Source organism: Argentina anserina, chromosome 3 (assembly GCF_933775445.1).
Source record: "Argentina anserina chromosome 3, drPotAnse1.1, whole genome shotgun sequence".
In the NCBI taxonomy this organism is placed as follows: domain Eukaryota; kingdom Viridiplantae; phylum Streptophyta; class Magnoliopsida; order Rosales; family Rosaceae; genus Argentina; species Argentina anserina.
In genome coordinates this window covers 9,912,386-9,934,180 of record NC_065874.1, presented here as the reverse complement: position 1 = coordinate 9,934,180, position 21,795 = coordinate 9,912,386, and the positions used below count along the sequence as shown (strand labels likewise).

General features: G+C 36.9%; 2 protein-coding genes and 1 pseudogene across 2 annotated transcripts; all 3 read right to left on the bottom strand.

The window, feature by feature from the left end:
- Window positions 1-752: 752 nt before the first annotated feature.
- Window positions 753-3,609, bottom strand: LOC126789216 (cytochrome P450 72A397-like). The gene is made up of 5 exons (XM_050515308.1): window positions 3,131-3,609; window positions 2,347-2,567; window positions 1,897-2,144; window positions 1,402-1,792; window positions 753-1,268 (listed from the first exon to the last, which is right to left on the bottom strand). The coding sequence occupies exons 1-5, from the start codon at window positions 3,417-3,419 to the stop codon at window positions 843-845; spliced, it is 1,575 nt and encodes a 524-aa protein (XP_050371265.1). The 5' UTR covers window positions 3,420-3,609; the 3' UTR covers window positions 753-842.
- An 826-nt stretch (window positions 3,610-4,435) lies between these two features.
- Window positions 4,436-13,692, bottom strand: LOC126786675 (polycomb group protein EMBRYONIC FLOWER 2). The gene is made up of 21 exons (XM_050512572.1): window positions 13,413-13,692; window positions 13,109-13,315; window positions 12,837-12,951; window positions 12,548-12,707; window positions 12,388-12,456; window positions 11,587-11,726; window positions 11,309-11,371; window positions 11,064-11,185; window positions 10,846-10,910; window positions 10,519-10,571; window positions 10,092-10,145; window positions 9,949-10,008; window positions 9,385-9,431; window positions 9,146-9,264; window positions 8,107-8,145; window positions 7,879-8,017; window positions 7,329-7,377; window positions 6,307-6,390; window positions 5,870-5,949; window positions 5,102-5,191; window positions 4,436-4,678 (listed from the first exon to the last, which is right to left on the bottom strand). Exons 2-21 carry the CDS (start codon window positions 13,297-13,299, stop codon window positions 4,558-4,560), a joined length of 1,860 nt encoding a protein of 619 aa, XP_050368529.1. The 5' UTR covers window positions 13,300-13,315; window positions 13,413-13,692; the 3' UTR covers window positions 4,436-4,557.
- A 1,083-nt stretch (window positions 13,693-14,775) lies between these two features.
- On the bottom strand, window positions 14,776-17,568 carry LOC126787015 (F-box/FBD/LRR-repeat protein At1g78750-like; annotated as a pseudogene).
- Between the last annotated feature and the right edge of the window lie 4,227 nt (window positions 17,569-21,795).

Here is a 21,795-nt window from a genome sequence, read left to right as displayed (position 1 = left end):
AACTCTGCATCGATATCTCTATCTAGACTTCATGTCTTTAGTCTCAACTTTTTGACTCATCTCCGCCAATAATAGAGTTTTTAATGTTATGCATATGTCTGTGCACTTCGTCCCCTTGTGTCGAAGTGATTACTAACCGCCGACACTAGTGACACACCGGGTGACGTTTTTACATAAACAACCAACAACTTGAGCATATAATATAGGTACCGGGAGCCTTTAACCAGAGTTGGTGTCAGGAAAATGAGCAACTCTGGTATTTTCAAGTTTTTGTCAGGAGATATTGAAGCTGCATCAATATTTTTTTTATATTGGTAGTAACTTCATCAATAAATGAAATGAAGAATACAAGAGATATCGGAACCAAAGTAATCCGAAGTCTGACCACATAAAAAAGAAACCATACTTAGACGAGAAGAAAAACAAGTGGAAAAACCAAATATGCTAAAACTTAGAAGAGCAAACTAGCAAAGAAACATGCATCCAAACAAACAGGTTAGTTTCAATATTTTATACTCTATGAAAAATATTCAAAAGGACAGGATAAGTTTATTAGAAAATGCTTTGTAATATATTGTCATGTTACTGTCAATATTTTCTGTACCAATTATATATATCTTTGTGGTGCTGATGGGCAAGCATGGTTTTGGATTGATTCCATATATGTAGCAGTCATGACTCATGAGTATGGCCTCCGTTACATATCAACAAAAGCAAAATCCAATCTAGAGAGCAACAAATTAAAGCATGAATAATCAACTGTGGAATTACAACTATTATATCTTCATGCAGAGAAGATTAACTGCAAAGTACATAAATTAACCATTTTCGGTACAATTCAGTTAACGCTTGTGTAAAATTATAGGAGCACCATATTGTGGTTGAAGAATTAGAAGTGAGGAAGGAGCATGAGTATAAGAAGGAGACAGCTCAAAGGTGAAGTGTCGCAAGATCAATGATAAGGCAAGTTTTGCTTCTATCATGGCAAAGTTTTGTCCAACACAAATCCGAGGACCGGTTCCAAAAGGGAAGAACGAGAGTCGATTCTTTGTTGCCTTAGAAACTCCTTCAGAAAACCTCTCTGGCTTGAACTCGTTTGCATCATCACCCCATAATTCCTTATCATGGTGAATGAGCAGTGTAGGTAAGCCGACGTCCACTCCAGCAGGCAATGAGAATTTTGTAAGTTGTGTTTCCTTGTGAACGGTTCGAGACATCTGAACCAGTGGCGGGTACAGTCGAAGAACTTCATGGAAAATCATAGTTACCTGTGGAATAGGGCATTCATTAAGGTTATATCATCCAAATCGGTCAATTCAGTTTTACTTAGGGATGAACTTAATGAAATAAGCAATTATATAATTTACAAACGTGTGAGTTCATTCCATCTTGTGTACTTACAACTTTCAGATGAGCTAGGCCATCATAGTCTGGCTTGTTTCTTCCGAAGACTTGTAGAACCTCTTCTCTTGCTCTGTGTTGCCAATTCTGATTTTGTCCAAGTAAAATCATTGTCCAAACCAGCAACACCGAAGTTGTTTCTTGCCCAGCAAAGTAAAATAGCTTACATTCCTCAATTACATCTTCAATACTCATCCCAACATTCTTGTTGTTTTTCCCATGTTCCTGAATGTCATTTAAGCTTGACTCCAGAAGTGCTCCTAATAAGTCATCTTTTGTGGCTTCACCTGCCTTGTTGGCCTGCTCTCTTTTACTTATAATACCCCTGAGTAAACCTTTTATTTCTTTGTCAATGTGCTTCATTCTCCTGTTCCTCTTAGTTGGTACAAACCTATAAATTAATCACTGCATACGGTCAGGGATATATGAAGGGAGATCTAAGTACATTAATTTGTATGTAATATAATATATTTGTAGGACTTCTCAAATATTTACCTCCATCCTGGAATGTAAATGTTAAGTAACGCTTTGAATGCATGTCCTGTCTGTTCTTTTAGGAGTTCAAATATTTTCATCCCTTCTTGATAGCTACTTCCAAATGCTGTTCTTGAAATCACATCAGCTGTCAAATGTTGAAGAGAGGGAAAGACATCCAATTCACATGACGAATCCTCTTTGGACACTGAGCTCTCCCATTCCTTAATCATGTCATTACAGCTTTCGTGGAATGCCGGCAACATACGCTGTAATGAACATTGCAACATAAATCAAAAGTAACTCGAATAGAAAGAGGAGATATGCTCGACACCTTCAGATTGTCCTATTTACTCCTCTTCATCTTTGTGATTATATGCAAGTAATAAAGACAATAACTTTGGAGCACCAAAATGAATTCTAATAGCATTTCATCATAAATTTCATAATATTTACAACGACATATCATACCTTTAGCTTCTCCACATGGAATGTAGGATTGATAATTCTTCTGTGCTTAATCCATTTCTCACCTTCATAGGCTGCAATACCTTGTGCTAGCAACTTTATAAGTGGGTTTGTTACTTCTGGTTTTGGAAATTTATCCATCTGTGTGAGGATAACCTTCACATCTTCTGGATTCATTATGTTCACCATTGGTGAGGTCCCAATCCAAAGAAAAGAGTCCTTACCTGTAAAACATACAACTCATGTAAGTCCTTGTTTAATGAATATTCTTGTTCTTCAGTAATTGTACCTACAGGCTAGCATATATATATATATATTCTTGGCTAAGGAGGTCTGCACCAATGGTTTTGGTGCAGATTTCCATTTTTGCACCACTTTTCGATCGAATTTCCTCATTTCCACCGTCTAGTATTTAGATAATATTATGTAGATCATCTCTGTAAAATTTCAGCCAATTTGGTGATCGTGAAGGCCCTCAAAATCAAAAAACAAATGGACGGACTAAATTTTGTCAAATATGAACCGTTCATTTTTTGACAGAAAAACGCAATTTTGAGGGTCTTAACGATCACCGAATTGGCTGAAATTTTAATGCGATGATCTACATAATATTATCTAGATACTAGACGGTGAAGATGAGGAAATTCGATCGAAACGTGGTGCAAAAATGGAAATCCGCACAAAAACCATTGGTGCGGACCTCCTTAGCCAAGAAGCCCTATATATATCCGAGTACATAAATACAAATGCATCAACAATATCATCGTAAGGAGTTTGGCATGCATACCATAAGTTTTCAGGGTTTGATCTTGGATAGGGGCAACTCGTGGTACTAAGTCATGGGAGGTTGATAGGTTCATGGGTTTAGATGATGCTTGTTCGACCAGGTTGGCGATCTCCTTCAAGTCTCCATACATAAACCTGTAGGAGTTTCCTTTAAGGCCTTGCTCTCTCAGAAGTCTCTCTAGCTTCTTTGGCTTAAACCACAACCAATCCAGCATACCCCACACCCATCTAGCTACGATGGTAAGCAGAACAAGGCTCAGAGCTAAACAGGTAGCCACTGTTACATCCATGATTGACGTCTGTGGATGCCCGGCACTCTAATCAAGCTAGCAGATAAAGAACCAGAGAAAGAATTGGGATAGAGATGGTATAGGTCGTTTAGTACTAAAATGAAGAAACTGATGATGACTTCTATGGAAGGAGGAAAGTGCCTTTAAATTTGCGAGACGTGGGGACTTCTCTGCAAATGGGAAACAAATCCCATTCAGAAATGTCAACATATCTCATCTGCCATTTTGTGATCAAATTGTCTACTTCCTGGTAGCGCGTGTCATATTCTGACTGAGATGTCTTGTATGCAAGGCAGCCATGTTCGAAGAAACTTCATCCTTGACCTTGAAGAAACAAAACTGCAACAAATCAAAGGCGAGTGAGACCCGAACACTACTCATAAATCCACATCCTCGGTGTTTCGTGCATGATTGGAAACTTAAGATCTCTCTTTTGCCTGCAAACCAGATATTTGGAATGTTTTTATACTAAAGTAAGAAAATTATTAGAAACACACCATAAAATGACAAAGCCTCGATCTTATCCCATGAGTCGGGTTGGCTATCTCAAGCAATGACAAATAGCCGTCTTTTTTTTTTTGGCTGTACAAACAATCGATCTGCACATTTCCTTTTTCTTTTATTCAGAAAGAAAAAACAGAAAGATACAAACATAAATACATAATCCCCTAAGCATAATACACTAAGGATCAAAACTAAGAGTAAGCAACTTGGCTTAGACAGCTTTCGCAACAAGATTAGCAAACAGGTTCCAAAGTGAAGTCTGTCATTCAGTCCTGGTTACCTATTAGCAAGGTTCTAAAAAACACTAAACGGACAGCTAAAAACCAATGCCCAGAGGATTAATCGGGGATTAATCGGGGATTAATCGGGGATTAATCGGCCCAAAATCGAGGCGGCCAAGGGTCTCCGGGCGCCTAGGCGCCGCCTAGGCGGGGATTTTTAAAACATTGCCTATTAGTGTGTTACCGTTGGTATTAGTTCTGCTAGTTCCTATCACTTTAATTGCAAGGGAGAAAGAAACTGAACATTAAATAAAAATGAATTTTGTCTGCTGCTGTACTTGCACTTAACGTACAGCTAATTACAAAACGGAATATCCGATACAAAATGGCCTTCAATAAACAACTAATCTATTTCAACTCTTGGGATTTAAAACCTGGTTTGGAAACTGTTCAAGAATAATATTACAGTTGTTCATACTGCGTGCATCCAGGAGTCCATGATTCCACAATTTGATCATAAATAATCTCCAACACCTGATGAGTCATACATATTTCAGACTCCATATTGTCATAAAAAAATCAATACGAGTGTTTAGCATATTTACTAAGAATAAAGGGCATTCATCAAATTGTGTGGCTTCCTTAGTAAAACTTCTCTCACATCTACAGACACCAGTTATTTGATAAGGATAGGACTCTTTCATAATGAAAAGGTGTTGCGTAAGCATGTCCTGACAACGGGTGAACCATTTCTTAGTAAGATCTAGACAGGAAAACACTCAAAAAGCCCCAAGGTCAAAGCGTCCCTTGCTCGTGTCAAAAAATTCATGAAATAGTCCCCAAATCAGATACAGGGCTTTTATTTAGTCCATGACTGTGGTACACACATACTCGTGAACTTTGAGAATTGCATTTAGATGTGCATAACTACACTTTAAAATCAAGTATGACAATTACCATATCAGGGCAGGGGAGTTCACCAGCTCATGTGCATGCAATCTTGAAAATGCCTCGCACGCCCAAGGAATGTGGCCATCAGCCAACACCCTGCCATTATTAAGACGAAACATTTCATAAAAAGAACAGATAAATCAAATGACAATCAACTCATCCATGAGTCCATGATGAAGCTATCTGATGTAAATGAAGAGACGCCAAAGTTACCATGACATCCAATAGCAACCGTGTTTTCTATCTCAGATAATTAAATTACAAAACACAGCACATCGAAATTTAGTATTGCATCAGTCATGTTCGTGAGATATGATTCTGAAAGTTATCCCAGCAGATACAGCTGACAAAAGATTGTAATAACTGACCTGACCTAATCAGCTCATCAGCCTTTAGACTTTCTTTACAGGTTAATATACAATATAGACTGCTAAATCCTTACAGGGGTCATGGTGTGTATATATCCCATGGAATATTAGTTTTAAAGCCATTGATATGTATAAAAATTTGATGCTTATTGTTCTTAGAGAGATGGCTGATATACAAAGTTCTGTGAAAAAATAAAAAATCTTGTTTGAAAGCATTTTTTTTGGCATATACTATTTCAATATTAAACACTCCAGGAATTCATCACTTGAAAATTAGACTGCGCGTGCCTCAGTGCGCCAGTAAAACTGTGTGTAGATTTGTAAATTATAGTACGAGGTGCCACACAGAAGAAATAAACACCATCATGAAGCCAAATACAAAAAAGTAAAGTGGAGAGAGAATTACTGTTGCTTTCTCACAAAGGAGTTCCACATATGCATCATTTGCTTCTCATCTTTGGTTACATCAACAAAATCATCGAGCATCTACAATAAAGAGTATAATACTAGTTATGCTTCCTTTCAGTACAGAATTAAAAATTGCCAAGAAAACAGAACATGTTGCTTCAAGCATAGATCTCATCAAAGGTAAAACTGATTTAACAAAGGTGGGATAGAACAAAACATAAAGAACACAAAATAGCAATGGACAAATCAACAAATGGTGGCAACTTTCTAATTGGACAAAACTCAGCAGAGGAGAGGAGCTGATTTACAGTAAAATTTGAGCTCGCTCAAAGGATACATTGACAATTGACAGAGAGAGAAGAGAGAGCCGGTTAACAAGTAAGCTTTAGTTTGTATCCTACTGCATGAAAGAGGGGAAATAAAAACAATTTATACCCTGCGATCTTCAAAATCAGCAACATCGTCATCAACCTCATCCTCACTGTCTTGATCAGACAAAACTTGTTCCAACATCATTGGCTTCAAACATTAAAAAATAAACAAAAACATATTAAATAAAAATTCAAACAAAAATGATGAACAGTAGTAACATGCAAAATACACGCCAAAAGGAAATCTGAATTTCTATAAGATTGTAAGTCACATAACTTCAATTTGCACCAAACCTATCTGTTGAGAATATAAATCCCACATTGGGAATTGGAACCTAGCATGTGGGTTTATAAGGGTTTGGGCCACTCCATCCATTGCCAATTGGTTTTGGATGTGAACCCCAGATCACTTTATCATGGTATCAGAGCGGGTTACCCACGTCCACGTGTGAAGCCCAAATGGCCACACGGACTCCACGTCACCCAAAATGTTGTCCGTGTATGGCTTGAAAATTCTCCACACGTGCGGGGGCGTGTTGAGAATATAAATCCCACATTGGGAATTGGAACCAAGCTTGTGGGTTTATAAGGGTTTGGGCCACTCCATCCATTGCCAATTGGTTTTGGATGTGAACCCCAAATTACTTTATCACTATCTCATCCATTACATGTTCAAATTTTATAGCCCACCCCCTTACTAGTATCAAACACACACCAAACAATTCCATTAGGTAAAATTTCCGACACTTGAGATAATCTTATTACATAATTAGATTAAGGATTCTTTTGTTCCCCTATAGAACGAAGACCCAGTCTGCCACTGTTATGATTTAACAAATAGAGTATATAATTGGGTTAAACGGCTTTCTGTCTGCTTCATATGTCTAAGTATTATATATGCAGGTGCAAGCATGCATTTAGTTTTTTGGTGATATTCGTCAGACCCATCTTTCAAACAAGAACGGACTGATCATCTTGTTCACACATCATGGAACAATAACTGGCCCATATATTGTCCACTTGGGTAAACAAAGAACTCAATATCAGATAGGACAAAAGCGACTTCAGTCATCAATTGAAATAAACCTGGGCTCTATGTGAGTGAAAGAATTGTCGCTTCCGCAGGAGGGCACAGCTGAAAATGTAGAGAAAACTTGATAAAAATCATACAATATATGCGGATAAAAGCAGGAGTATATAACAAATTGTAAGAGATATAATGTATCATGGTACTTGATAAAAGATTATATGCAACACAATCAGGGATTGACAAACACATACAAAATAGTAAATCAGAAAAAAAGATTCCTTACCCGGCATTTGCTTAACTACTTTTTTTTTTTGGTCTGAAATTTGCTCAACTACTTCAGATAACAAAAACTTTACTCTACTGATTTAATTTTAAAGAATGTTACGTTTAATTTGACATTTTATCCTTCCGAAACTTTAACCACTAGCAAGGCCGAAGGCTCGAGATCAACCAGTTGTTTTTTTTAATACGCAACAAATGATGGATCTTAATAAGCACAGAGACCAAGTGAATTTAATGTGTATAGTTGACAATAATGAACTAGCTCTAAAAGAGTGCAAATACTGCATTTCTTCATGACCAATAGGTAGAAAGGGAGAAACATACTTTCTAGGATCTGAACGTTCAACTGACAATTTTCTTGTCTTCGCGAACAGTAACATTTGAGAAGGTGCAAAATTATTTCCAGATGACGATTGAACACAACCTGGATCAGCATATGATTGTGGTAATGAACTTGAAATCCCTGCAAAATAAAAGAAAAAGAAACAGGTGAAACAAATTACAGAGACTGTAGCACCAACAAACATTCCAAATTGCAGCAAATCATTTCACCTGATATCCTGGCCTTATCACCCTTACTTGAATGAGCATCTGAGAAAAGGCATGTAAGAAGGCAGTATTGCAGAAAAGTTATTCGTTCAGTCTGCTTAAGCAAATAACATATTACACAACTAATTACAATATCAGGATTTCTAAAAGTTGCAAGGCATTATTGTCTGGCAGGTTTATTGGTATACAAAAAAGTATTGAAACAACTGGCTGGCCCTACCTTCTCAATCTGGAACCAAACTCATGAGAAAAGAATAGCTATTCATCATTTCACTCCAAAGCAAGTCCTTATAACAGAAACATTCCTCAATTGTTCAGGCCTAAGTTAAGTGAATTTTTTTGTAAAAATAGTATTGGGAGGATGCTTTGTAGGCACCTGAATGAGATTATTACATAGGTCTCCAGGAGGCTCCAGGAGATCAATCGTATCTCATCTGCAGTCAGCAGTCTGGAAATTTCATGTTGCAGGACATATGCAATTCATTATGTCAGGAACACTTTGAGTTCCTAACTAAAAACCAATCAACTAGATAAAGACATGAGAAGGATTGGTTGATTTCCTTACTGGATCCTTCAAGAAATTACTCGCAAGTAATTTATTAATGCCAAGTTTTCTTCAGTACTATATATATTCATGTGATTTAAGAGGAACTGATTTTGAGCTAAAAGACAATGGTTTCATAAACTTCAAAAATCCCAACTCGTTCTATCCTTTTTTGTCCCTCCTACAAGCACAGATCCCCCTGTACATGCATGTACATATTAAGAGGTGTGGGGTAACAAAAAAAGGACAAAAGTTTTAACCTTTTAAATATATAATCAGAGCTAAGGTATCCTCAAAATTCCGGGCTTGAACTTTCAGGTGATATATGCTGATTGGAAAAATACTGTTCTATAATATTTCTACACCAGAACTGCTTGTTCTTCTACTCTTCTATGTCTTTCATTCTCAAAATGTTATTCATATTACATAGAACCAATTCACTTTTCAACTAAACAGGGAAAAAAGTGAACTGTTTATAATTCCAGAGAAGAAATGTACCATCAGCTTTGTCCAAAAGCACACAGAGTCCTGAAGGCAAGCCCGAGAGGACATGTGGATGAATATGCCTTGAATTAGGACCTAAGCTCTTGGGTCTTCTTCGTCGAAGTGGCTTTGAGCTGGACATGGTATGAGCTTTCTCAATCAGTTAGATGCATTCATAGATCTCAACTACAAAGACATAGGATTACTCAAAATTATTGGGTCAAACTCTTGCCCAAGAAAGAGTAAAAACATACCAAAAGAAGAATACTTGTAGCTTTGGATCAACGCCATCAGCAACGATCTGAACGGAACATTTAATACTTAAATTAGACAATTTAGATTTATAACTGGTGTGTTTTGTTTGTACCATTCAATAGAGCTACATATATAAACCAGTGTATTTTGAATAAAATTTTTCAAAAATGCCAATCCGTTATTCATCAGCAATTGTTTCTCTTTTCTCTTTATTAAGCCACCTATTTATAAAATCATAAAAATAGAAATACTTCCATATGTCATCTACTCATCTTCAACAGCTATGAATCAACACTCACTTTACCACATATTTCTGGTTTAAAAAAATAACCACAGCACAATTAAGTCATATCATGATGATCCCCCAATCTTATTACAAATTTGACATAGTAAAAAGTAGTGCGTTAGGACGACAGCTTCAATCACTGGAATTTGCAATAATTGATTTTGAATAATAAATAGATGGTGTATGAGGGGATATGAAATATTGTTGGTACGGAACTTGATAATGGAAAGTTACTGACTGCTCTAGAATGCACACATACAAAATTGTGACTGCATACCTCAGATGTCCAATTGTCAGTTTTCACAGACACATTTACAGCTTGACACTCTTCAGTTACCTACAACAATATCCATCAGTTTGTTAGTGATGGTCTTGTACATCAAAATCAGTATGTCATATGAAGATTACACGTTTACTGACCCAAAATTCAAAGTTGAAGAGATCATGTGATGAGAGCAAATGATATTTCAGGCCCTGTAGAGGAAAGATTGATTCTTAGCATAAGACAACAAAAGTTTTGGTTTTTCAGGTTGTAATTCATAAGGCATTAGGACTAAGAGATTCATCTATTCCAGCCACTTCAACAACCACCCTCTCTTTTTCAGTCTGCCCGCCATGTGTGGGCCAAGACTTCAACTCACTAACTCACAAGTGTCTACATTTTTTTAAATGGAAATCCGCGATGCAGTCAAAGTTTGAACACATACTTTTAGCTTGGGGAGATATTTTAATTTGTTAGTTTTAATAGTAGCTTAGGCTGACATGATTGCAACATAGTATTTGATAATATACTATAATATAGAAAATTAAAAATTAAAAAAAAAAGATAGAGAGAAGGGGTTCAAACCTTGAAGCTCGCACATTTGACCAAACAAAATGGACAAGAAAAATCTTCAGTCACTGTATGATAAAGGAAGGATCATTAGTAAGCAAGGATATGCTGCATTTCAGGATACAAGCACAGGATAAATGTTGGATAGACATGCCTTGGTAACAAAATGTTCCAAATAAAAAGATGTCAGAAATTGTTATGCTAGAAAGTTTAAATTTTATGATTGACAAGTAAACATAAGTAGGATAAGATCTTAATAGTTTCATTGCAATTCTAAGATATCGAAATTGCTTTGGAACAAAACTATTATAATTAGGTCGCTTTTACAGAAGTCATTAATACCTTCTGTCCTTTGCAATGTATTGTTGTAGTATCTATAGTTAAAAATCACATTTCCTGCTCTTAACCTGGACAAACAAGCAGCAAATATCATTTACCGGAATAATACAGATTTGGAAAAAATGATTTCATAAAGGCAGAAAGATATATATAAATAAATAAATAACTAAGATAGAAGGTGACTTTGCAGACACTTTTACTTAGTGAGAGATGTTAATTACCGAATAATATGAGCTAATGATGAAGAAGGAATGTCATTACGTATGTATGTATTATAAGGAGATTTTTCCCTGGAACCAAGCTCCTCTGCAGAAATATTGACATGCACTTGCTGGGATATGATCTTTGAAAGCCCAAACCACCAAAAATAACAGAAACCCATCAGAAACAGATGCTGACAGTGACACACGTAGAGGAAGATATAGAATTATTTGAATGCAACACTAGAACTGAGATTAGAGCATACAGAGGTTTCTGGATTATAGGGAATTGCAATCATAAGGCACTTGTCCTCATTTGAACAACTTAACTGCAACAAGAAAAAAAGATGTAATCAGTTGCAAGTTAAAGAAAGATCTAAACCATTAATTTTGGTCCAATCAGGAACAAGAGATTACAACAGAAAAAAATAAAATGTTTTTGAGGAACAATAATGCTCAAATCTTGAAGTATGCTCGCAATCATATATGTCAAGAAAGAAGAGCAATATGCATTAACAGTTGATAGTCATTTGATAATGCATACCTTCAAAAAGCAAGATTGCATGTCAATTGTTGACATCAACTCAGCTCTCTGTCCCAAAACAAAATTAGGAGAACTTTCCCATGATATATAAAGTAATTCCAGGGGTATCTTGCTCCATAGGCAATACCCTCCTACACTTGCTGTCAAGTTAAAGAAAAATTAATTTGGGGAAAGTCACGCGATTGAGGAACAGCAAAGTTTCTGGAAAAATAAACTTATGAAAAACTTCCAATGACTACGGGTAAAAATTATGTTTCACCTTTCACTCTACATGTATTGGTGATTACTCTACTACAATTGAGACTAATAAAAGCACCTATTATTTAATAACAAACTATTAATATTATCTCACTTTGAGTTATGAGTCAAATATGTTAAGAACTAAGATGTTGTACATTCCCATGTTTCTCCTAAAATATTCTCCCAGGTGTTCTTACTTTGCGATTTAGGTTTTAGAATTATAAAATATCGAGCTTCACACTGTCACAGGGGGTCAGTAAATTCGTCCTGCTATACGTTTAATTCCTCTTAATTTTCATAGATTTCCCGAGTAATTCCAACTTCTTTGTTGACAACTAAATTAAAAGTTCAAAAGAATTCTTGTTCTTTTAGAAACTCAAACATATCAAACACACTTTTGATGAAAAACATGCACTTCTGGGATATCTATATAATGCCAACGTGAATATAACTAAAAAAACAAATTGCAGAAGAATCTTGTCCAAGCTGACACACTTTTGACTCCTTATATTGCCAAAACTTTTGAGCAAACATGTCGGGAGCAACTAAAGATTGACTTACCAGGTGAGGATGCCATGTCCATTGGACCCTTGGACAAATTGATTCCACGCAGTGGATTTTGCGCACCCACTGAGAAAGAAATAGTATAATGAGCCTGATTATTGAGATGACAAACACATAAAACTCCAATATCAATTAATTTTCACAAAAGAACACGTACCAAAACTGACAAGCAAAATTGCAAGTGAGCCCGATTTAGCCTCCCACGCAAGCTTGTTGATGTCAGGCAGAATAAAATTTGCTTGATGCTGACCACTCGAATCAACCCCATTTGAACTGTTTAACATGCAAGCTCGACTGAACCGATATGTAGCATTATACTAGATTTTTCATCAAACACATAAATGTCATCAGATAAATAGTTATGGAAACCACCCAAAAAAAAAAAACCAGAAACATCTGCCACACAACACCAAAACATAAGACACATATTGATCGAAAATGCATACCTCTGGAGCCACAACATCAGGAACTAGTCTCGCCAAAAATACATACAAGGGAAACAGCTTCTGACTTTGTACACCTTCTCGCTCATTCCTCGAAACCGAAACTGTCATTTGTATTCTGAAGTTCATCCAAAATCACACCAATTAAGTTCATAAAACTATAAACTTATCTCTCCAAACATAAATGCCTATTATTCTATTACATCCAAACAAAAAGCATAAAACTTTACTCTGAAAAAAAAAGGAAATTTCGAAACTTTCATCAAGATTAGTACCTCTTCTTGTGCTTGGACTCTCTTTTGTAGCTCAGACATCTCTGAAGAAAAGCAGGATTTCTTATAGCACGGCGCTGGAGAATGTTGTAGAACTCAACAGGTTTGCAGTAAATAGAGAGGCTCTCCTCGGCGGCGGCGGCGGCGATCTCTTCCTCTGACGACATTCGCACGTGCGATTCTTGCCGGCACATGTTACCCCTCGCGTGCCTGCAACATTTTCCAATTCAAAATTTTTAGCAATTCAAAAAAGCTCAAAGCTTTAGAAAATGAAAGGTGAAAAAGTGAAAGAGAGAAGAGAACAGACGAAGCCAGGAGGTGGAGTTGAAGCTGGAGATGAAGATGAAGATGACGAGGTTCGGCGGATTGGGGTTTGAGGTTGGTCTGGCTGGTTGGTTGATCGGAGAGGCTTATTCTTCATCGAAAGTTGAGGTCTTGTGTTGGAATCTGTGGTGGGTTTTTTCAGGGTCAGTGATTGTTTCAGTGTAAAGCTACCATTTTTGGGTTTAGTTTGGGAGCTGGTGGAAGAAGGAGAAGAAGAAAGGAGAGAGCTTGGGGTTTGTTTTGGGGTTTTCTTTTGTTTTGTTTGTTAGTTTCAGGTGTGGTGGTGTGTTTTGGGTTTACTATTTGATCCTCTTTTTTCAATTTTGAGCTATTTCTGTTTTTCCTTTCTTGTTTTGGTACGAAAAATTAGTTGAGAGATAAAATTGAGGGATGTATAGAGGGGAAGTTAGAAACACGAAGGAAGAAGAAGTCTTTTCAAACTCAGCTTTGTTTTCTTTCTAGTCATGAGTTAGTACTAATCACTAATGTCTTGGTTCTCACGAGTTAAAGCACTAATGACTTGGTTCTCTTTTATTTTTTCTTTTGTGTTGCTTCTTCATTACTAAAAACCTGATTGAGTTCTTAAGAAATTGCACACTAACGCATTAAGAAAATTTTTAAAAATTCCTAAAATACAAAAATAAATAAAATAAACTTATTTTCAGCAAAACAAGAGTTGAATATAAACACATGGGAACAAATGTAAATATGCTCAATTTCTGTAAACTGTGGTCCTCTTTAAACAAAATAAAAACGCACGACTCAGCTGCAGCCTGCATCCTCAAGTTTCACTGTAAACTACTTAACTGTGGTCCTATGAAAGACTGTTACAAAACCAAAGATGGAAAGAAACAAATAACGGAAGCTGACAATTAATCAGATGGGAGAAGACGCTTCTGTACCTACATTGAGTACAGTCACATAAAATCCCTAGCTAACACTCATAAATATCTTCTTGAATTGATAACTTCAACTTGAACAACCCAATGAACCCATCTCTAACAAAATAGTCAAATCCTATGAGACAACCTAACAACTATAGTTGACATCTCAAGAACAACTCCAATAAAGATGTTATTTGCCATGTAGATGATTTTTCTAAGCAACCGTGTCAAATTTGACTATGCTAAAACCTTTAGTCATTGATTTGTTTTTTAATTATTTTGTCTCTCCTTCAATACCCCATCTCCTTCGTTCTTTTCAAGTCTCACATTTCTCTTTCTTCATAAAATATGGATTTGTTTTGACAAATTTGTTTGAGTACAAATTTCTCAAAGTAGTCATAATCTACCTCATATCTCAAATTCAAATTTGACAAAATCATTTCACTATTTCATTGGAGATGCTTAAATAAAAGAACCCCATTCAATCGGAGCAGCTTCGTTGAAGACATCCCTTTTTGTACCTTGAAATACACCAGGAGTATAAATACTCATCTTTTCCAGAACTCAACCATTTTTAGTAGATACTTGGTCACTTCCATCTCGTCCAGATATCCACTGCAACCCTTTCCTATAAATCCCCTTACGGAAATGTTCTTCATCAGGTGAGAAACCAGACAGTTAGGAACAGAGTTTCGTGGAATCCAGTTCAGCATATTTGTGTACTTTGTAACATCGCCCCTTCATCTTCTGTTTGCTCAATCACCTCATCTTCTCCCTCAGTAAGTTCAATCACCTCCACTTCTGATTATTGTCGGGTTGGATATTTCTTGTTGTCTATGACAAGAAATTGTAGATTAGGTGATCTCTCGAGCAACTTCATTAGATTTTTCCACCAGTGAGGGCATATGTTCTTCCACCTTTTGGACAGAATGCTGGTTCTAACTGTGTACAAAATGTTCAAGGCAGGAAAGTATGTGACATAGAATTCCTGGTAATGCACTGATTCTATCTTGGGCTATATCTCGACTCTTGGACTCCAAATCTTGCTTTGCTTTGATGGTTTTCAAGACAAATTGTTAATCTACAACAATATTTTCAACAATGTAGTTTTCAGCAATCTATTATCTTACAGATTTTCCATGGAACTATCGGGGAAATAAAACAGGTAGTTGTTATTTGAATTATATATGTACCTATCAGACTTCTTTTTTTCATGAGAATGATGTACCTGTCAAACTAAAGTAACAGAAAGTGTAATAATTTGCACGAAGATGGTCGAGCAGTTAGGGTGAAAAATGCCCGGAGGCATCCTACTTGACGATAGAACACAAATATATACTAAATAATCTTGATCAAGAATTTTTATCTAGCTGAATGAGGTATAACAGCCTCCTTCCTGTTGAAGTGTTCAACTGACTAAGTTTTCATAAAATCTAAGCCAAGACAAAGGGCTATATGTGACAAAAATAAATTATAACAACTCCAATATTAATTGCTCAAGTGAAAGCTAGTGAAAGCTTACAAAATGCCAATCAAACAATGAGAAGATGCCGAATTTAAACCACCCTCCCCTTGGATAAAACATCTCCTCGACCACTTCAATCTGAACATTCTCTGAACCCAGTTCAGCTATTGAAATTTCATCGTAAATTTCCTCTGTTGTACCCCTACAGAGATCTGGAGCATAAATCCTATGTAGACCAGGAGTATAAATAGTCAACTTTTCCAAAACTTGACTATTTTTTAACAAATACTTCGTCAATGCCATCTCATCAAGAATACCAATGAAACCATTTCCCTGGAATCCCTTGATGGAGATAGTCTTCAGGTTAGGAACAGACTCCAGTGGAATCCAATTCAGCTTGTCTGTAAGGTCAATCACCACCACTGCTTCTCTGCCAGTAAGTTCAATCACCTTCTCCTTTTTCTTTGGTTTCATTGCCTCAGCTTCCATCTGCTTTCGTTCTGCTTCCATCTCTTCTCGCAGTTCTCGGGTTGGATAGAACCTGTCGTCTATTTCAAGACATTCTAGAATAGGTGATTTCTCGAGCACCTTCATCAGAATTCTCCACCAGTGAGAGCCGTCCCAATGATTCAGCATTAATTTGCTCAAATTATATTTAAAAAAAAGGCATAGTGCAAGCCTTCATCATAAAGAAAAGAAAAATTAAACAGCAAGTCATGCAGGAATTGATTATATAATGACATAATATTTCAAATCATCAGTTGCCAAATTGAAAAGAGGAATTTCAGTAAACAGTATGCTTCCGATAGTTGGTACAGCGGAAAGAAGTTAGGACAACATAAATATAATATTAATTAAAACTTCACAACATAAATATAATATTCATTAAAACTTCACAACGCATTCCTGTTATGCACTTCCATCTCTGGGTTTATATCTTTTCACTCAGTAATAATACTCTAGATCTCCACTAAACATATTACATCAACATTATGAACAAGCTAATAAGGAAAACGTACCTGATAAATGCTATCTGAAAGAGACAGATATTTCACCAGAGAAATTTGTCCCAGAAACTCATTCGCTTAAACGTGCCTCTCGAACGTAATCGTCATTGTGATACATATGTAGATCAATATTGGCTTCGACTAATGATTTTGTGTCCTTGAAATTGAAGTTTGACAGAGAACTCTCCCGGAGATCAAGTTTTTCAATCTTTGGAGCATCAATAGAAAAGTTGCACCGACCATGCAAATCATTTGAACTGTACAAATCTATCCTTAATGTCTTCAACTCGGGTGCAGAGATGTCAAAGTCTAGTAAACTGGTCCGAGATCTCCACTCAAAGAAAAATATTCAATAACAGGAAAATGTAACAAAGTCATGGAGATATTACCACCGTAAATAAACATCCAATGATCATTATCATCAAACTCAGGCTCAAGGATATCAAAGTGGATACAGAGGTATTTCAGGCTTGCAAAGCAGTAACACACTGATGTAGGCATATTGATGAAATCACGATCAAAACCTTCAGTGTCGTGCAAGTCAAAAGGCTCATAGGCAACTCAAACATTCCCTCTTCTTTTGGATTGATAGAAAGATCTAGCTCCACCACATTACACCTGACAGCGGTGCTAATCCAACCATCAATTTGTTAAGCTTGTTCCTTACGTATGATTGGATTAGCACAATAGTACAAAGAAGAGAAGTACTTGAAGGATCGACTCTGTTGCTGAAGCCTGAAAGGCGGAGGCGTAGTCCTCCAAGACTGAGAGCTCCGAAGACATTTTCACATATACTGTGGAAAAGCAAAGAAGGCGTTAACCCGACTGGTTATATATACACGCGTCCGCTAAGCTTGGGCTTAGTGGCCCATTATAATACACAATAAATTATGACTATATAAACAAAAAAAAAAGTATACGACTAATACGAGTGTACGTCTATATATAAGCTGCTCATATTGTTGAGTAGAACTACGTCGAAACCCATATCAAATTCTTGTTTTCATACTCCTTAATATCAATTCTAACCTCTGAATACGATGGAATCCCAGAACCCTTCTGTAGGCGAAATTGTTCCCACTATTCAGAGTGTGATCTCTACTCTTAAACTTGGACTGCAATTTGGACCTTCATGGAATTATGCCTTACGTTCAAAACGCAGAATACGATCCCAATTTGCAGTGCATCATGTAGAAAAACATAGCACAGATGGAGCAATTTTCTCTCTTGGTTGTATTGATTAGTATATTTGAACTTACAAGTGTGGGAATATATATGAAACCGGTATAACACAGTGGATAAAAATGAAGCCATGCTGCAGCATGGAATGCAGCAAGCAACCTAATCACAGATCCATAAATCTAGCAATAGAAGATTACACACAATCTCATTGTCACCAAATCACCTCAATAGATTTAGTACCATACTTATCACCATGCTTCAATACTCCCCCTCAAGCTGGATCTAGGAGATTAAGAGATCCAAGCTTGCCAAGAATCAGTTGAAACTGAGCAGAAGGAAGAGATTTGGTGAAAATATCAGCAAGCTGGTCTGCACTGCGAGTATACTTGGTTACAATGATTTGAGCTTGCACTTGGTTTCTCACATAATGGCAATCGACCTCAATGTGTTTAGTACGCTCATGAAACACATGATTAGAGGCAATATGCATAGCAGCTTGATTGTCACAGTGTAGAGAAATAGGTACCTGACTATGAAATCTTAGGTCAGCTAGGAGACCTTTAAGCCAAATTAATTCACAGGCTGCAGATGCCATAGCCCTGTACTCGGCCTCTGCACTGGATCTTGCCACAACATTCTGCTTCTTGCTTCTCCATGTCACCAAATTTCCACTAACCAAAGTACAGAAACCAGTCATACTTTTTCGATCAAGAGAGTTCCCTGCCCAATCCGCATCAGTAAATCCAACAATATCAATGTGACCATTGCTGCGAAAAACAAGACCTCTACCAATTGAACCCTTTAAGTACCTCAAAATTCGTTTGACAACACTCAAATGGAATGAGGTAGGCGCATGCATAAACTGGCTAACAATACTGACTGCATATGATATGTCAGGTCTAGTAATTGTTAGATAAATCAGTTTACCTACCAGCCTTTGATAAGAAGTTGGATTTGAGAGAAGTTCACCACCAGTATCAATATGAAATTTGCTGCCAAGTGGAGTGCGTGCAGGCTTGCAATCAAGAACTCTAGTCTCTGCAAGAAGATTTAAGATGTATTTTCTTTGACTGAGAAATAAACCATTGTGTGAAGCAGCAATTTCAATCCCAAGGAAATATTTTAGTTGTCCGAGATCCTTCATTGCAAATCTAGCCTGAAGAGAGTTTTTGAGTGCCATAATCTCATCAACATGATCACCAGTAATAATCAGATCATCCACATAGATTAAAACTGCAAGTTTTCCATAATCACCATTTCTCACAAATAGCGATGAATCAGCATTGCTCCTGCAAAAACCAACTTCTTCAAGAACTGAGCTTAGCTTGGCATACTAGGCTCTAGGAGATTGTTTCAGGCCATAAATGGCCTTGTGCAGTCTGCAAACAAGGTCACTACCTGCAGCTTGAGGATGACCTGGTGGAAGTTTCATATACACTTCTTCCTGTAAATCACCATGCAAGAAGGCATTCTTTACATCCATCTGATGTAAAGACCAATTTTGATTCACTGCAACAGAAAGCAACACCCTTACAGTGTTCATCTTTGCCACTGGAGCAAAAGTTTCTTTGTAATCAACTCCATAAGTCTGTGTGAAACCTCTGGCTACAAGTCTAGCCTTGTGTCTCTCAAGAGTACCATCAGCATGAAGCTTGTTTTTGAATATCCATCGACTTCCAACAGTCTTTTTTCCTTTAGGTAACTTGACAATGCTCCAAGTTTTGTTATCCTCGAGAGCACGCAGCTCAGCTTCCATGGCTTGCCTCCAATTTTCATACAGATTTGCATCTTCAAAGGTATGAGGCTCATGCAGACCATCAATAGTGCTAAGATATGTTTTATAACCCGAAGACAACTTTTCATAGCTTACAAAATCTTGAATTGGATACCTGGATGTGTAAGCAACATAGTCTTTGTGTCTTACAGGAGGATGCCTAACTCGAGCAGGATTCCTTCTTGGTTGAACTGGATGTGTAGGCTGAGCAGGTTCATCATGACTAATAATTACTTCCTGACTCACTTGCACTTCTGGTTCAGCATGTGTAGGATCAGCAGTATTAGAAATAGTTTCAACAATTTCATGATCACTGGAATATGAGCCTCTTGATACAGGTTCTGCATAATCCACATTTTCAGTGCTTATAGATGGCTGAGGAAATAGATCATCATAAAACTCCCCCTGTCCATTAGCACCAAGGTTTTCACAGAAATAATTTGACGACTCATCAAACTTAACATCTCTGGAAACAATCATTTTCTTGGTAGTAGGGTTGTAGCAGCAATACCCTTTTTGAGTGCTAGAATATCCCAGAAATAAACATTTTACAGCTCTAGGATCAAGCTTGTCTCTCTGGTTGGACTGAATGTGGACATAACACACACAGCCAAAAATTTTCAAATGTGACAGATCAATTTTTCTGCCTTTCAGAACTTCCAAGGGTGATTTAGAATTCAAAACTCTACTTGGAAGTCGATTTATGAGATATGCAGCTGTTAGAACAGCTTGGGACCAATATTTTTTTGGAACATTGGCATGAAACATCAAGGCTCTGGTTTTTTCTAGCAGATCTCTATTCTTTCTCTCAGCAATTCCATTTTGCTGAGGTGTACCGACACAACTTGTCTGATGAACTATACCATTTAAGTTCAGAAAATGAGACATTTTATTGGACATGTATTCTGAGCCATTATCATATCTGAGAATTTTAATTTTTGATGAGAACTGAGTGTGAACAAACTCATTGAAATTCTTAAAAACATTAAAAACTTCACTCTTGTGTTTCAAAATATAAACCCATGTAATCCTTGTAAAATCATCAACAAAGATTACAAAATACTTAAATCCATCAAATGAGGCTAAGACAGGTCCCCAAGTATCAGAGTGGATGATTTCAAACGGATTACAAGCCCTGGAGACAGACGAATTGAAAGGTAATCTAGAAAACTTAGACAGATGACAGACTTCACAATGCTTGATTTCTTGATTGGAGTTGGGAAACAAAATAGACAACACTTTTTCAGAATGATGGGCTAGACGCTGATGCCAAAGGAGGTGGTCTGCAGCACTGCATAAACTAGCTTGAAAGGCAAAAAACTTCTTTGACACATAGTACAGCCCATTTAGATAAAACCCTTCACCAATCTTCTTCTTGGTGATGATATCCTGAAAGACAACATTGTAGGCTGAAAAAGTGACTAAGCAGTGCAGGGTTCTTATGATTTTTCCCACAGACATCAATTTAAATGGAAAGGATGGGACATAGAGGGCATCTGAACTGATATGGTTAGAGAAAAAATGAATTTTACCCTTCCCCAAAACTGCTGCACCTTTACCATTAGCTACAGACACATGAGAAGACAGTTTCTCAAAATCATGTAAATTTTGATAATTATTTGTCATGTGATCTGTGGCTCCAAAATCTATTACCCAATAATCATGCTCATTACTCACATTAAGTGCAGTTTGAAAAGCTTTCAGAATACCTGAGATATCACACTCCTTCATATGATTAGATTCAGCCAAAAAACCAGCAAATTTTCCAATGAGAGCTGTGTGAGATCCATTTCCAGAAGTTGAAGCTGTAGTAGACTGCTTTTGTTGCAAGTAACTAGCAAACTTATTTATCAGGGCTGTAGGATTGGTGGTGAAGTCAAATGGGCAGTCAGATGGAGGAGATGAAATTTCAGTAGCAGCAAGATTTGCTTTCTGAGGACTATTCCACCCTTTCTGATTTTTCTTGCTTTCTCTTTCCTTTATGAACTTGACCTTTAGTTCTGGATGCAAGATCCAGCAAGTGTCTCTAACATGATTAGTGGCATTACAGTGTG